This window comes from Papilio machaon, chromosome 27 (assembly GCF_912999745.1).
Source record: "Papilio machaon chromosome 27, ilPapMach1.1, whole genome shotgun sequence".
NCBI classification, from domain to species: domain Eukaryota; kingdom Metazoa; phylum Arthropoda; class Insecta; order Lepidoptera; family Papilionidae; genus Papilio; species Papilio machaon.
The window spans coordinates 5,225,849-5,244,141 of NC_060012.1; the positions used below are offsets into that span (position 1 = coordinate 5,225,849).

Genomic DNA, 18,293 nt, shown 5'->3' on the forward strand with positions numbered 1-18,293 from the left:
TCAGCCCTCAGCCCTCAGTCCTCAGCCGCGGCATTTACAATGCAAACCGCTTCGTTAAACATCGCGTTCAGTTCAAATTACAGGACCGAAAGCTCTCCGTGGAAAAGAAAACAGACGGAATAAAAATGTATATTCATATAAACAAAGTCTCGAACACATTATAGTCTTATCGTCCCAGCAATTTTACTGTTTTTTTCCTTTTGTGTTTTTGTCGGTATCCGCAATGCTTGTAATACTCGAACGTTCGCTAGATAAGGTATCGGGGAACATTATACAGAGCGGAGAGAGTCGACCGTCGTTCAAAATACTTCGATGTTATCATATTGATGGGGTCGGGCCAATAAAATCAGCTTTGCATTATTCATTAACCGCCGCCAGAGCTCGCAAGTTACAGGAAGTCTGGCGGCTTTGATGTTTACCTTATTTAGAGCTCGCTGCTTTTCATTACACATTTGTGTATTTCATCAAACATGTATAAATATGACATAAATGACTAAGTTTACTTATTTTATGTTGTTTTGTACAAAATTTCTGTAAGATGTTTTCATGCAATCGTCAAATAGGTTTGTGATAATACTAGTTGTCGTCCGCGACTCCGTTCGCGCGGAACTTATAAAAAACATAATAAGTAGCCAAGGTGTTCTTCCAGACTATGTTCTACATCTGTGCCAAATTTCATCAAGATCCGGTGTCGTTCCGGAGAAACCTTTAAAAAATATCCATCCATCCATCTAAAAATTCGCATTTATAATATTAGTAAGGAGTAAGATTTCGATTGAGAATTAAACAAGCAGTTTTGTAAATGGTATCGCATTTAATTTGTTAATTAATGAGTTAATGACCCTGATCTAGAACTAGATGACAGCGGCTATCGCCCTAGGGCGGCGAGCGGTCTGCGCCCGGCTCTGCTTTCGTATTGAATATGCTAATGTTATTAGCATTGGATTAGTCAACTTCTAATTAAAGCAAATCCTCAGAGACAATTACATCTCGTGCGATGTTCGTGTAATGCTTCAAATTATTATTAATGAAGATTATCTGTGTTCGTATACACGATGTTATTCACTATACGAGTATAGTAGAGTGACAACTTAAGCTAGTCTGCACGTCACTTAACATGTAGAGCTGTCAACTGCGTTGCATTGCAATGCCTATTTGTCAAAATCCATGCACAAAAACATATAAACATCCCTCTCACTCTCTCTGAAAAAGCAGAGATAACATCATCTGTTACATTTCTTGCACATTCTCTGCTAATATTTATTGCTATAAATTAACACACGCCACTATTGCGCTTGACTTGTAGCTTGTTATACACTTTTATGAAGACACTTGATCACATTCTTAAGCACACGACACAAATATTCAAACGATAGTGATTTTCTACCTAAACTTGCTTTATTTTCTACTAGTAAAAATTATATCTGAAATCCCTTCAAAAGCTTAAACTATCGCATTCCATTGGGAAAATACAACAAACTTGTCTATGATCAGCGATATTTTGTGTTCGCGGAACTTTATCCAATCGGGAACGTTTGCGGAGCGCAGCGCAACAACGATTATCTTTTATTTGATTTGAAATTCCCTCTTTGTTCTCTGCACAATCGCTACAATTGCATCAAATAAATTGCTTGTTTACGTATCAAAGTTTGACTTTTCATCATTTTTCAAACTGTAAAATATGGATTAAAGATTTTTAAATTACTCTTTTTTATTAGGAACCCTAATTATTTCTCATTCATGTTTTACGACGCGCGACGTCCCAATGGTGGCGAAACCGAGGGGGGCATAGTCGACGGGGGCGTAGCAGCGTACGGCGGGTCGTCGCATTATGCAGATTGAGGCAAATTTGCTTCATTAACATTTCCTGCAGGTAGCGGCCTCGAACTGACGGCACTATCGGCCATTCCTTTATTATCTTTATTATTATTTTATACCAATTACCTTATTCTTTCCAGACTTTCTTGAAAACTCATTATCAAAATGCCGGATAACTTTTTGATTACGACGCGAATTTCATTAAGTATAAAAAACGTTAGACGATAAAAACATGAAAAAAGGAAAAGAATAGACTATATCGATCTAATACTGATAATCGGATCATGTTAAGTACTTTTAATTATTATTATACGACTTACAAAATGAAAATCGAAATGATTTGCACATGTCTGTTAGCTGAGTTAACAGTTCAGAACAGCTACAGTAGTTATCAGTTAGTACAATACAAGGCAATGTTACTAAATCAGTTGACAGCACATGGCGCACCACAACCTAGCGCATGCTTTTACTGTCGCAGTTCTAAAGCGAGAGGCTCGCCGCGGCCGCTCACTAACGCTTTGTTATGCTGAAGCGCTTTCACTGAGCCTCATAACACAACAGACTGCTTTAACCAGCCTGCATTTGTCTCATAGGATTGTAGGTTTAATTACAAAGTAATTCTACAGCAGGATTCTCGTTCAACAAGTCGGAGTGTACTTTATTTTATAATGTAACGTTATTTGTTTCTGTTTTTATTCTATAAATCATTTTATTTGGTTTACTTAATTATGAGCTATTGGTGTCGTATCAAACAAAGTCGCTGTGTCTGTGCCCGTCTCTTAAATAAGGTGCGTGGGTGTAGGGAGGCGCGTGGCGGGGGAAAGACGTGACCGGGTGAGTTGTCCAGTGCCGCACATGACCGACGAAGCTCTTATCTTCTCATATGTTTCTTAAAAGCAAATTTATTCTAAAAATACGCTCAAGAGAAAAAAAAATATAGTGTTTCGTGCCACGAATACACATTTATTTTTTTATTCATATTTTATTAATAACTAGCTGTACGCGACTCCGTCCGCGCGGGATTAAAAAAAAACTTATTAAGTAGCCTATATGTTCTTCCAAGTCATGTTCTACACCATGTATGTCAAATTTCATCGAGATCCGTTGAGCCGTTCTGGAGATACCTTCAAACAAACATCCATCCACCTATACATCTAAACAATCGCATTTATAATATTAGTAAGATTACCATTTTGTACATTTATAAAATGTTCTAAATACTGTCACAAAACTGTCCAAATTCGATTTTCCGATTGCACGCAATCAAATAAAGCTCTCCGCAGCTTTTGAGCTTTGAGCTCGTAAGCCCCGCGCAGGGAGCGACGGAATTTACCACGAACTGCCACTTTACATAACGTGCAACAATAATGCTATGTGTTGATTTGATTTTCTTTATGGCTCATTCATATATTAACTAATTTAGATTAGATGCTATTAAAAAAACATGTGATAATTTTTAGTTTTTATTATTTGTGAAATTGATTATTTTATATATACACTTAAATAAAACAAGATAATCTCAATTCTAAGCTAACCGTGAAACATTCCTATGAAACGTATTTGCCAAAACAAAGATAAAAAATATGTATTAAACGGAGATTTTGATCTTAGAAACCCACGGTAAGTAATGCAGCCCACAGTGTCGGCAGTAAGCAGTCACCAAAGAGAATGGCTAAGATAAGAGACCACTGCGCCGTTTCACGACCTACTTCAATTTTATATTCGAAAACTGAACGTGCAAATAAAATGAACTTCAGCGTCGGATATTTTCAGTGGCTATAAAATATAACATAATTTTCTGTCGCTCCTTATATATAAAATAGCTTAAAAACAATGAATTAATGGTTAAAAATATTAATTAAATCCAATCAATACACAATATATTAGGTGCTATATCGGATGCATCTCTACCACGAATGTTAGGAGTATCGCAGATTGAATGTGGACGTGATTGAAGAGTCAGCTGCGAGGCATTAACAGCTCGTTTGTCAAGCTCGGTGAAGCGGACCGAACTGTTACATCTGCACATATGTATTATATACAAATGACATAAACATATTATATATGTACACATTACATATATGTCAATATTCCAGTAACGTATTATATGTCATTTGACCTAAATCCCAACAGACCAATTCATACGTCACGTAACTTGCAATAACTCGATGTGCATTGAATATTCGAATTGCAGTATAAATTTCATTTGGTTAACCTTTGATTTATTATATGATTGAATTTATGTGTCAAATAACAATTACATTAATAATCCTACTCCTATTATGAATAAAGAACCAACACCATGCTTTATTACAAGTGAAATAGAATCCACAATAAATAACCTCAAAACAGGAAAAAGCCCAGGCACGGACGGAATCACCAATGAGATGATCATCGCAGGGAAAGATTTTCTTATCACCCCACTTACAAAATTATTTAATCACATCTTTAGAACCAAAACAATACCGAAACAATGGACTAGTTCTGAAATAATCCTGCTATTCAAAAAAGGTGATCCTAAATCAATATCAAACTACAGGCCTATATGTCTAATGTCGTGCCTGTACAAAGTCTTCTCATCAACTCTATTAAGACGATTATCAAAAATTATAGATGATAACCAACCGGTCGAACAAGCAGGTTTCATAAGCGGCTTCTCGACGGTGGATCACATCCACACTCTTAAACTCATAATTGAAAATATACAGAATACAATAAACCTCTCTATATTGGCTTTATCGATTATAGCAAGGCTTTCGATTCAATTTCACATGAGTCAATATGGCAAGCACTATCGCAACAAGGGGTAAACGAGGACTACGTGGATATCATTAAAGAGATTTACCGCACAAGTACTGCAAATATAAAATTAGAAAGCCATGGTCCAACTATTAAAATTGAAAAAGGGGTGAGACAGGGAGACCCAATGTCCCCGAAACTTTTTATAGCGGTCTTGGAATATGTATTCAATAAACTAAATTGGAATGAAATGGGCTTAAAAATAAACGGTGCGTACTTGAGTCATTTAAGGTTTGCTGATGATGTAGTACTACTATCGGAAACCCCCCAAGAACTAGAAGTTATGTTAAATTCACTTGCTGCACAAAGTAACTTGGTGGGATTAAAAATAAACGAAAGTAAAACTAAGGTAATGACAAATAGAGAGCATGTCCGTATAAATTTGGAAAACATTCCTCTAGAATACGTCGAAGACTACATTTACTTAGGTCATTTGATTTCTTTCAAGTCGGGGACAGATAAAGAGATAGATAGAAGAATAAAAAGAACATGGAACAAATATTGGTCTCTAAAAGACATATTTAAAAGTAAGATCCCCACCGAACTAAAGACGAAAGCTATGAACATTTGTCTACTGCCCTGCCTCACGTATTCGAGTCAAACCTGGCCTTTAAGTAGAAAAAATCTCGATAAAATTAAGATATGTCAGAGAGGCATTGAAAGAAGCTACTTAGGACTTAAAATAAGAGATAAAGTTAGAAATACGGTAATCAGAAAACAAACAAAAGCTAAAGATGTGGTGAAATTATTATTACGACTTAAATGGAAATGGGCGGGACACACGCAAAGAGTAAAAGACGAAAGGTGGACAAAAGTAATAACTAACTGGTTCCCCATCAACAACAAAAGAAGAAAGGGTCGTCCACATTTAAGGTGGTGCGACGATATCATAAAAATTGCTGGTAACAGCTGGACCAGACTAACATCGGACAGGAAGACATGGAAGAATCTGGAGGAGGCTTTCACCGCTCGAGGCGGCCCTTACACAGAAGATCAAGGAGAAAACTCACACTAACCATACTAATTTTAAATAATAAGTTTAGCATATACAGAAACTAACAAAACTAACGCATTTCTTATTGGTAGTAAATATTAGCATTATTTTACTAGTAATAGTTTATTGTTCGAAAATTAGGTTTAATAATATGTAATTATAATATGTAACTGTGTTTAAGGGAAAATAAAGCTATCTTTATCTTTATCTTTAATAATCCTACTAACATAGAAATAGTACAGCTATGAGGGGGATAGTTTTATAAGCGAATGGATGTAAATATGTTCATTTCATAGTGATTTCTTGCGACTGTAATGGTTACTCTATTTTAAAGTAAATAATCAATACAGTTGTTGAATTTTATAATTTAGTTTACACTTTATTTATTATCCACAAACAATGACAACCTTATCTTATTTTGTAAACTTATCGAGTTTAGTAGACAGCCTTAGTTTGAAACTTTAATTATGATCAGTGAAGCGATGAATTTGTTTGCGAATGAAACCTGTCACAGATTGTCTAATAATTTTAATATGACAGCACAAAAGTTATAACTAACTGACAGACTTAGTGACATTATAACGTCGTAGTGGAATAGAGTATAAAGTGCTTTGAAAGCAAAACTACAAACTAATTTGATAACTTATAATTTGAATAGAGTCAGTGTTTCTCAAGTTAAATCATAAAACTGTGATTACTTTGTTTCTTTAATCGGAATATATATTATTAAATTAGTAGAATTCGCAAAATGACGTAAAAAACTTGACATCTTTTACATTTTATCTAACCGTGAGTTGCCACTGCTTAAAAACTATTACAAAAATATGTTGTTATCTATATGGTGTTTGTTAATATTAAACAAGAAGAGCAGAATTAAAGAGCTCTTTTCAGAAATCTTCGGAAATTGATGTAACAACGTAATTTTTAAAATTTCAAATCACCGATGTATTATTAAAGATATAAAATAGATTTCAAAGACTCACAAATTAATCACGTAGTTCTGGTCCCCGGGGGCGCGGGGGGACAAGCCGGGCAAGAGGGGGGCGGGTAGGGGGGTGTATGAATATCTCTCTAATAACATTGAAAGTTTAATACGCCAATGCAATTTGTAGAGCATTCAACATCAGAGTGATTGCTCACAACTAGACCATTCATACTCTATTGAAAATTTATTCGTTTGTATCTGCACTATGTATTGGTTTGTGTTCAATTTATTAGTTTCTTATGAAAATGTATGAGATTTTTTTTTTAATTATAAATTCTTGCCAACTGTATGTAATTTAAATGATAACTGGCTGACAATGTTTTAATTTAAGATTTTTAATCATGCAACATTGTGTCGTATGATTAAAGACAAAAGACTGTCAGCTGCACTTGTCTGAGAATTTTCCTCGTCTTCTTGTGTCTTTGGCTGATAATTACAGAGTCTGTGAGAAAGTGACAATTTATTTCAAACTGTAATGAACAGAGATTTCAACGAACATTTGCATTTAAAACAGTGATGTTTAAGTTTTTTATAGTATTTACTTGTATATTAATATTTTTATTTAAATTAATATTTAAGTGCGAGGTAATTATACGTATCGTGCAAATACATTTCTCTTATCAACTGAAAAATTATGATCTGAAATCTAATATCTAAGAATAGAAACATGGCTTTCAAAAATATCTTAAACATACCCAAAGCTATTCACATTTCTTTATGTCTCACTGCTACAGTATCTGCTACAACGTAGACTACGCGTAGACGTTCTACGTAGCAATGTGACACGTAGACATGCTACGTATGTAAGAAGAGGTTTGCTTTAAATTGAGAAGCTGAGCTCTCTCTTACTTTATTTCGAAACAATTAAATATTAATGATGCCTATTTAATGGGCGTACCTTCATGTGCCAGTTATGAGGAGCAGATTTACAAATTTGAAATATTTAAAATGTCGTCGCAATCTCGCAAGGGTCCAATTACGAAATTGTCACTTCAAGTTAATTGAGAAACGCATAAATAAATCTTCGTGTCCGGTAATTGCAGCTCCCTACAGAACTGCAGCCAAATGAAATGCATCAGCGAGAGCAGTTTTACTGCTGCTATTATTCTCCAACGAGCGGAACGATTGCGCTAAAGCTGAATGTGTGTGCGTGTTCGTTATTAGTTAGTTAACTCTTGAAATTAAATTATAGTAAAAATGCAAACTATGTAAATGAGTAGAAATTACTCATGGATAATTTAAACTTTTTTATTAGCAAAATATATAAAAGGATCCTTTTGTCCCGACGATTCCAGACGGATCTGAAACTAGTCAGTAACTAGAAATCTTATATATTCTACTTATAAAGACTATTAAAAAAGTTTAAATTATCCATAAGTAATTTCTACTAATTTACATAATCATGTTATGAATATATTTTTAAGAGGCGCGTAATGTTAAGGGGTGTTATAAAGAGGCCAAGAGTTATGTTATCTCATGACCTTTGTGATGTAATAGTGACGTGTTGCCAGTCACGCAGCGTGTTGTCCCGCGGCGAGTTGTCACGCAGAGCACGTATCACGTAGCACGCCGCCGCCGCTCCCTGCTCTCTGCAAATCTTATAAGACATGATCCGCCGTCGCTCGGACGCTGTATTTTAATGAACTAATCCTAAGAAATGTTTATATGTATTTTGTAACACATCCTATGAATGATAAAATGAAACTGTAAACAAGGTCTTCGAATTTATTTTTTTCATCCTATTTTTTGTGTCTAAAGCAAAGAATTTCCAAAACAATTGTTTCGGTAAATAGCCTATTACAGACTTATCGTTTGTTTTATCAACCTTTTGTAGTCCTTTTTGCGTCATTGTAAAGTAATATTATATAAACATAATTTGTATCAACTTTATCAAAGCATTATTAAAAGCTAATGGAGTTTTTCATTATATTTATTTAGTCTGTAATTGTTTAGACATTGTAGTAGCTTATAATATAACTTGGCTGAAGTAGAAAATAACATTTTATGATATTGCTTCTTCCATTCCAAAATGTAAGGACTATATTAGATTTAATTTTCAAATAAACGAGGAGCGTATACGAATATAACGTATTCAGCGAAATGCAGCAGATGTTGGATATGTTGGTAACAAATTAAACATGCCCGCTGTAGCGGCGCCGGAGCCTCGCCTCAGCGGACAACTGGGGCTCACGATGTTCTATCGACTGAAATTCCTCTCGAATAAGCTTATTGAATGCTTTGAGATGGAAATACGGACATTTTAAGTGCTGCATGATTTTGTAATTTCACAGATAACTGAATATGGACAGATCTCTGTAATATATGGATATAAAAGTCAAATTGAGTTCTCAATTCCAATTCCCGGATTTTTTGGTAATGTTCAGTATATTATTTATGACATTAACAGTTATTTATATTAATGTAACACTAACAAACAGCACTGAACTAACACCTCGTAAAACTTCTCACCGAATCTGTTTTAAGTAAATTGAAAAATAAACGCGTCGGCAGAGACGCAGGATCATTTGTGTCGCACGACAGCCTAACCTAACCTAACCCTCCTCCTCGCCTCGTACAAGTTCCTACGTCACAAACAAGGTAACGATCTTCAGTTCGAATTTACCCTTAAAAACAAACATTATAATTTAATTCGCAGCAGAATAAAACGATTAGCCAAATGTTACCTTCTTCCATTGCACATTATCCCTAGAGATCCCTAGTGAAGTGTAACTCTTTTAAATAGAGCCAGCTACACTTTTTACATGAGCAAGTCGAGAGAACTAATATTCAACAATTAATTAAGATAATAAAGCCAATGAACGTAAGCAGCGGAATTACATCCGTTGTACATGACAGTATTAATTAGGTATAATAAAGCCAACAGAGCCAGGCTCGATCCACCGGATTTATGCCCACACTGTATCAACAGCACCGAGTAACAACTTAGGGCTGCCACTACACCGAAAGACAATAATTTTTAAAAGTAATTTTTTGATAATAACAATTTGCAAATATCATACGTTTATTTCAGTCTGTTAAATGTCAAGTCTTTCGTCATTTATCTTTTTAATATTAGCAAACCAAACACGTGACTATTAAGTTACCTTGATATTTACAAATAGAAAGTACTTCTAAGTAAACAGTTTAGGATTGTTTACTTAGAAAAAGCATACAGTAATTGTGTAAGTATGTAGCCGCAGTGACACTTTAATCTGCAGTCGTAGTTACATCGTCACTCTGGAGTACAGAGATGTATCGCCTCTTAACTTTGTGTCTCTGTGTAATTCACTCGCTTAAAGTAAGCACTATGAGTTACACTTGTAATAATGCCAACAATAGTTTATTGCTCGAATGACAGAAGAGTAATGTTTTTTGCTTGCTTTTTGAGAGTATGTCAATGTGTTACTTCTTATGTTTGTTAACTTTGTTCTCTATGAATCATGCAATATATTGTTACCTTCTCCGTGAATTTTGCCCGATCGTTAATTTTTTTTTTGGACGTGATTATTAATGTCATGTTGGAATAAATAGGAGTTTGTTCGCGGAGGTAAAAAACCAAACCGAAATTAGTAAAAGTTTTCCAATACAAAACATTTCCATCACCCCTGTGCGTGCGGCGCGTGAGGGTGGGGGAGGTCGCGGGGTCAGGGGAGGGCATGGAATTCTGTTGATTGTGCGGATTAGCCAGAGATGGGCGCGATACTACCAAATCCGATATATCGAGTCGAACGAATCTGGACCTAAATCCTATTGTTATAGTATAAAAATTTCAATGACAAGGGCGTTCAGTGCGAACATATCCCGAATATCTTGCAATAAAATCGTTCAGAATGGAGCGTGGCGCGGGAGGAACGGAGGAGGGGGGGGGGCACTAAACGAGTCTCATTTGAGGCGGTATAAATTCTTGTTTAGATGGAATCGGGAGCTCTTTTTCTCTTTAGGAATTCTGATCGAATTTATCTGTGTTGAGAATTTAATCAAACAAAATTTAACGTTCGGCAATCAGAGCTACCAAATAGCTCTTTACTAAAATCCTCCCCCCTCCCCCCTCCCCCCACCTAACCTCGGTGCCTTTCCCGCAGACACTTTGTGTTGCCATCATTTTGTGAGTATTTTAGTAAGTGCTGGAAGCGAATTTGTGTTTGAGGCTATTACAATATACTCGTAATAGGGTACTTATTTTTCATTTTAGTATAGTTTGAAAAATTGATCAACGAATGAACAAATAACCTGAGAATGTGTGCTGTATTATTAAATAATACGTCTTAAGAATGGAATACAAGGAAACAGAAAACTCTTCTTACAAGTATAATATTTATGACTCTCTAGGGTTGAGGGAGAGAGACGGGGAGGGTGCAGGAGACAAGATGAACATAAAACTGGGCGACGCCAATATTGCATCGTAACCAACGAATCCGCACAAAGCCCTCGGTTAACGCTACGTCATTTCTCAACGAGCCAGCTCTGAGCAATGATCAGTGAGCACTGAACAGTGAGCAGCGAAACTCAAAGCGCAAATACAGCTGCGCAACGGCTTTTTGTACTTAGCCAGCGTATTGCACAGCCACGTCGTAGGGAAACTCGCTACATCAAACTGTCTACGTGACTGCCTACGACAATGTCACGGCTACGCGCCTTTCTACGCCGCCTCTATAACGACTACAAGTATAAGAGATTCTTTCCCTTTTCTTTCACTACTATTGTATACTTTAAACTAAATATATTTGGTCTTTTATATTCTTCATACAACACATAACGTTCCGAATTAAATTCCAGCCTTACTATATTAAGTTATTAAATGTATACAATTAAATTTAGGTAAGGTTTCTATTAAAGCTTTTGGTTCATTAACAGCGTTAGGCGCAAACCTGAGCACGCCAGTGTTCCCATGCCCCCATGCTCCCATGTGCCCGTGTCCCCATACGCTGTACCCCCGTGCGCCCATACCGAGCCGAGCCGGCGCGTGGCGACATACATCAAGCCACTCAAGCGACCAAACCGCCATTAATCACGGGATCATCTCTACTTAATTAAACACCAATCATGTAATTCGCGTTACGCTGAATACATTACCCCGCATCGGCGCCGGCGTTACGACCGCAGTTAGGACAACCGGCTTAATGTGGAACGAAAAGGGACGAAGGGATTTAATGATTTTGCCGTTTAATTGGATTCACTGAAGTGTATATTCTGTATATACTCGTACTTATGTTTTATCTCTGGCGTCTGCTTTATAAAATAAATACCTTTTTAATACTTCACGACCATAGGTGGGCACAGTTAATCAAAAAGTTAACTTCGTTAATCGTTAATTCGTTAAATAAAAATTTAACTTCGTTAATCGTTAAAGCGTTTAATTTACCAAAATTTAACGCAAGTTAAAGTTAACAGTTAAAGTTAATTTTTGTTTATATCACGAGTATAAGGCGCAAGCGGGAAATGGCCATATGAATAATCTCCGAATCATATGGACCGATTTTGTCGAGACTTTCAATAGAACTTAGGCTATTTTTACTGCGCTTACGAAATCTCGGGCGAGCGCTAATCCTATCTATAGTTTAGTTATATAATATACTAAAAAATAATTTAGACAATAGGAGCGATGTACTGCCTGTACCATAATAATGACATAGCATGCACTAGTTACACACACTTATATACTACACTGACAATGATGGACAATTGACTTTTTCAGTCAATTTTTTTATCGACAATCCGACGTCACGGAATTAGAGAGCTAATTAAATTTAGACAACACAAATTTTCTATTAAACAGTAAGACATGTGATAATATTCAAAAGAAAACAATCAAAACTTTTGTGCAGTATTTACATTTATCTGTTACTATTTGCACCCGGATATTCATTTGCTCATACTCCAACAACTGAACATTTAATTTTATGTATAATTTGGTAATATTTTTTTATTTTATTTTAGCTAAGGACCCACGAACAGACATCATTTTTACGTACTTTTTATTTAATAATAAAACTTCTAAAATCAGAGGAAACTTATTATAACATTGATAAATAAACTATATAACCAATCCAGTGATACATCTCAACACATCAAACCATACAACTGAGATGCCTTCGATAACTTCTATCATCTAATGATCTATCGTCCGATCTATTGTTATATGTTAAATCAAGTTAAATTACTCTCAGTGTATAGAGCATAAGTTACACGATATAACGAAAACAACCGATCGCGGGTGATGTCTTCTCTCTTTCTTATCACCTACAAAATCGTTATAGTTAATTAGTAAGAATATGGTTTTGAATTATTTTCAACGACATTCGATTAATTTTAAAATAAACTTTCGATATACGTAAAAAAATCGATGTCTTTTTGTAAAGGTCACTTGTGGCGACATTTCATATATTAAATTTAGTATAACACAGTTTAACATTATTTCACTAACATAATCATTTTATCTTTTTCCTCATTCTTTCTCGTTTTGTCGTATACTTTTTTTTTGTAAACAAACAAATTATCTTCGCTATTGTCTTTGCGCAGCGCACGTGCATCCCCGACCATTAGAAGGGTTGGGGCCATAAATCCATCGAGTTCGTTATCGCATTCTCTATGCGGCTGTCCATTTGATCCTTTGTTCATATTTTTGTTGTTGTTAAAATTATTTTTCGTTGACTATGAAGAAGCCCCAAAAAAACAAACGACGGTAATAAACACCTAAATCCCTTTTGTTTTTGAGGAACGTTTATTGCGTGCACATTTCGTCTTTCGAATTTTGTAATTTATTTTTCATTGTTTGTTTCTTATCTACGCAATGACAAAAAAATCCTATTTGTACGCTTTTTCAAATGAACCATAAACTATTTTTTTTTTTATATTTTTTGTTGTCTTTAAACTCCAACATTAAAATAAACATTTTTGTCTGCAACCAAGTTTAGTTGTATTTTAGGTACGACGTTGAAGAGTAATGCATGTAATGTAGTTTATCTTTTTTAATAGATTTTGCGTCTCACGTATAACAATTATTGTATTAAGAGTAGTGTTTTCGAACCTTATGTTGATTTTATAACAAAGTCTTGTTCTAAAAAAAGTGATGTTAAATAAAGGAAAACCAGTTTTAATGTGAATAAAATGTAATAAAGACTTTTCGAGATATTTGTGTAAATGTGAAATAATTATTAAACTTTGAAGGTGTCTAGCGCCTAAACTTCGCAATATTTGATAGAGGTAAGTTTGTTTAAATCGTCACTATTTTCTAACAAGGATTCTGTGGTACTCTTTTGATTACGTCTATCCCGGCCGCTCGGTGTATTGTATGACATGCGTCACACTCGCTCGTTCTAGTTCTCTCTCGTTCTCGTTCACCATTCGACTCGCCGACGGTCGCCGAACATAGCCGAACTTACGAATGTAGCCTGATGCATAATTTAAATAAAATGACAACACGTCAATAAGTGTCTATTGTAACAATTAACGGACTAAATTAACGGAAGTAGAATTTAACGGAAGTTAACAAGAGCGTTAACACTTTTTGAATTTAACTTAAAAGTTAATCCGTTAAGGAAAATGTTAACTTCGTTAATTAACGATTAACGGATTAACGAGTTAATGCCCACCTTTGTTCACGACATATTGTTAAGAAATGTCTGTTGTTATTGTTGTCTATGAATTATTTTTAATTACAAAGTGACGAGCACAAAACTACCCTACTAACTAACTAACCTAACCTAACTAACTACCCTACTGAAACACAAAACCAGAACTACATTTAAGATATAAACAATTTAGAGCGTTCATTATCCTGCGAGCGTCAGAAGTATCCTCTAGTAAGAGGAGGTCACATGTGACCACTTTCAGAAGTGGCCACTCAGCGCACAGGGTAGACAATCTGCAGAGCACACACCGCACTCCATAGCTACTCTGTGGACTTAGATTCTGTTAAATAGCTCCAACCTTATGTGTAAGTAGAAAAGTATTGTTGCATTATTTTTGTTAATTCAAGATTTATTATTTTTCTTTCTCTTTCCAAATTATACTTTATCTTACTAATATAATAAATGCGAATGTTTGGATGTATGGATAGATGTTTGTTAGAAAGTATCTGCAGAACTCGTGCATGGATGTCGATGAAATTTGGCATACATTTAAAACATAATATGAACAACACATAAGCTTATTAAGTTTTTTTTAATTCCGCGCGAACAAAGTCGCGGGCTTAAGCGAGTTTACCATAACTTTGCCACAACACTCTAAATTCAGTATTTACTTTATAGCTATTGTGTATTAGCACAAACTTGAACCTCAAAAAACTCTTTATTCTCGAGTGTTTTTCTCGTACTTACGACAGTTATTGTGTTCAAGAGGTCACGTAGCTTATATGTGTGTTAGCAGTACATAAAATAATTACATATTTCCAGTACAGATTGGCTGCGTGCGTGACAGACTGACAGGCGACCTTATTCCTTACGAAATTCAGGTCGGAGGTTGATTTGATATTTTCCTCAACGAAAAACTCGCGTCATGTTACATCGCCGCGTGTGTGATAAGAATATCTCCAATGTAGCGAAGTTTTACATATTTATGATGGATAACGTGCGAAAAAATTTTGTAAGGACAAGCATTTTACCGCCCGCGAAGTTATTTTTGATGTCATTTTGCAAGAAACAACAAAACGTTGTTAACGAAAAATATGAAATATTTGCTCTAAATAAAACTTTTTACATTTAATTACATCTTATATTATTAATTTTGTGAATATATTATACTAAAAATATTTTTGCATGTTTGTCCTCTAAATGTCCATAAAAAATCTGGAAAGATTTTCATAAAACTTTTGTAGGATGATCTACAAACGTTATTTTGTTTAATTTTATTTTTTGACTTATTGTCAGGTTCATCTATTAAATAAAAACATAGAAATATATCTCCAGATATAAACTTATTCCACGGAAACAAGTATAAAGTAAATACTGTCTGCAGGTAGAATAGAAAATCCGCGTCCCGCAGCGCGACCGCAACTACTTTGAAACAAAAGAACAAAACTACATGTTGTGCAGCAATTCTAAACTTTTACGAAATGCAAGAGCCGTAGACAAGGAGGACATTGTGTGTGAGAGAGGGAGGGGGTAACAACGACGTAGAGTCGCTGTGAGTGATGAACAGCAAAGATAACAATATAGGAGGAAAAGAGACGAAGCTACAAATTTGTACAGCTCTCGAGGATGACTAAGTTGGGAAAAGTTTCGTAGACAAGAACTAATATGACGAATTAGACTAAACTGTTGACAAGAATAGAATACTACTCGTAGTTCTGCACATTTCTTCGCATGTCAAGACATCGCGACTACAATGGAAATGTTAATTTATAATAATATATTTTGTAGAACTGTGTAAAATTTGCATAGGTTTTTTAGTTTAAAAGAGCAGGCAATTAGCACTCATTTTCAAAATCCACCTCCTTTAAAACGTTTTAAATGCAAAAGGTCATAATGTCAAACGTACGCAGGTCCGAGTTAAAACATTAGTGGTAATTGTCGGTCCCGCGGCGAAGGTTGAAAACATTCAGACCGCAATTTATGGCAACCAACGGCGACAACTAAATCATTTAATTCCCAGCTCGACCTCGGCGCGGCGCAACAGAGCATTAACATAAAATTAAACGAGTACTTATTGATTGTATTGAGTTGATTGAGTTTTAGGAGCATAAAGTTCACCAACACAATTGCTTTATTACAACAATCCTTTGATGATTTATTTTGAAAGACAGAATACTTTCAGAGCGGGTACGACGCAGAAAGATGACGATACAACTTTTATCGTGTTTACAATATTATCCGTCGTTCTTGTCTTAAAATAAAGTTTAAAGTGAAACATATTTCAAAAGCAAGAAGGATGACTTTAAAGTGTTCCTCTCATTTTCCTCACTTCTTACGTCGCTTCAGCTCACGTCCGCAAGCCGCGTAATTAGCTCCGTGACTGGTGACACTCAGGGCTCGAATAAACAAACACCTTATTAAGCATTCCCCCGCTGCTCCCCCCTCCGGCCAGCGACAACCGCTCTATTACACCAAACAGAAAAGTTTTGACGCTGACTTTAAAATTGGCAGTTAATGGCCAATTAATTTGATAAATTCCAGCTTCATACTTTTAACGAGAAACAGAAGTTATCAGTAGAATGCAGTACAACAGATCATTCTCAAGTTTCAGTAATAAACTGCGAATTATTATGAAAACTCCGCGGCTGACAAACGAGCCGCGGTAGGGATATTGCAGCGGAAGCCGAGCCGATAATGGCCGAGGCCGAGGGAAAGAGAGATTTATAGCACACATTTTATTCGACACCGCGTCCAATTTGACGCCAGGATCGTAACGATGATCGTTTATTGTTTACACATTTTAACATCGATCGCCCACTTGGCGAAACAATCAATCTTATTTAAAGGCAAAATTAACATTGAATTAACTTTGAAACTATAATAATTCTATAAATTAAATTAAAGAGCGTCGGCGGCTCAGGGGTTGAGCACTTTACTTGTAATCTGCCGGTTCTGGGTTTGAATTCCCCCACCAATGTATTTTTCGATTAACGATTTACATATACACATTTATCCGACGTAACCTGCACATATTATGTGCGAAGAAAGACAGAGATATGTATGAAGTAAATCCGCACTGGGCCAGCGTGGTTGACTATGTCCTAGTCACCTCTCAGGGTAGGCTCCCAGCTCCTCTGTGAAAACTTATAGTGAGCTGATGATTATGTGTCAGTAACAGATCCTTCAATAATACTTCGCTCGGCTTATATCAGATTTAAACCACCAACTTATAATCTTGATATCTTCTTCATATAAAGTAATAACAGTTATTGTAAAAATGTGTGTACAAACTCACCAGTGAGAAGTAAGAAGTGCAGCGTTGAGAGAAGGCGATGCCGGTGCGCGCGCGGCATGACGCGGGAGGGAGAGGACGCGAGCGCGCCGCGGGGAGTGCGAGCGAGACGGAGAGAGGCGGGGCGGGACAGGCGGCGCACCCGGCGCTCATCTCCACGGACGTTGCATCTGAGACAAGCAAATACTATTTCAATATTTAATGCAAATTGTATTTAAAGTAAGTAAGTAATTGTTAGTCTACGCTGAAAATAACACGAAAGTTCGAACTACTAGTACTAATAGTAGAAATTGAAAGTTATTTCAATTTCTACTATTCTACTCCTTAATTTGAAGAGGATACGATATGTGTACATGAGTATATAATATTGTTTGTTATATAAGAGATAGGTACAAAGTAGACAACAGATGTACGCAAATAACCGTAAAAACTTCATTCAGAAAGCAGATAAAGAGGAAAAAACAAATATCATGAGTATGTGTTTATTGACAAAGAAACGTTAACGTTCATGTGGGGAGGTCGGGGCAACATGAGCCAAGTCGCGCTCCGAGCGATTGTCTAACACCAGCAGCGTATCGAACCCAGCCCGGTCTCCCCGCGCACTCAGCGCCCCCCCCCCCCTCCCATCTCTACTGACACTATAAAACAGGGTTATCACAAATAAAAAAGATTTTGTACGAAAATCTGCAAAATGTTATCCAATATAGCTCGTGAAGACGTCTTCTTTTGTCGACTGACAGAGTTAATATTATTATTTTATATTTATAAAATATTTCAATTTATTATAACATATGTACGTATCGAATATACAACCCTAGAAGACAAGAAACGATT

At 35.8% G+C, this 18,293-nt stretch overlaps 1 protein-coding gene across 1 annotated transcript in view; it reads right to left on the reverse strand.

Annotated features, from left to right (window-relative positions):
* Positions 1–18,293, reverse strand: part of LOC106711031 — a 33,871-nt gene that overhangs the window by 4,941 nt on the left and 10,637 nt on the right. The window contains exon 2 of the mRNA XM_045684700.1: positions 17,463–17,629. Within this exon, the coding sequence (XP_045540656.1) occupies positions 17,463–17,520 (58 nt within the window). The 5' untranslated portion in view covers positions 17,521–17,629. The remainder of the gene's footprint in view (positions 1–17,462; positions 17,630–18,293) is intronic.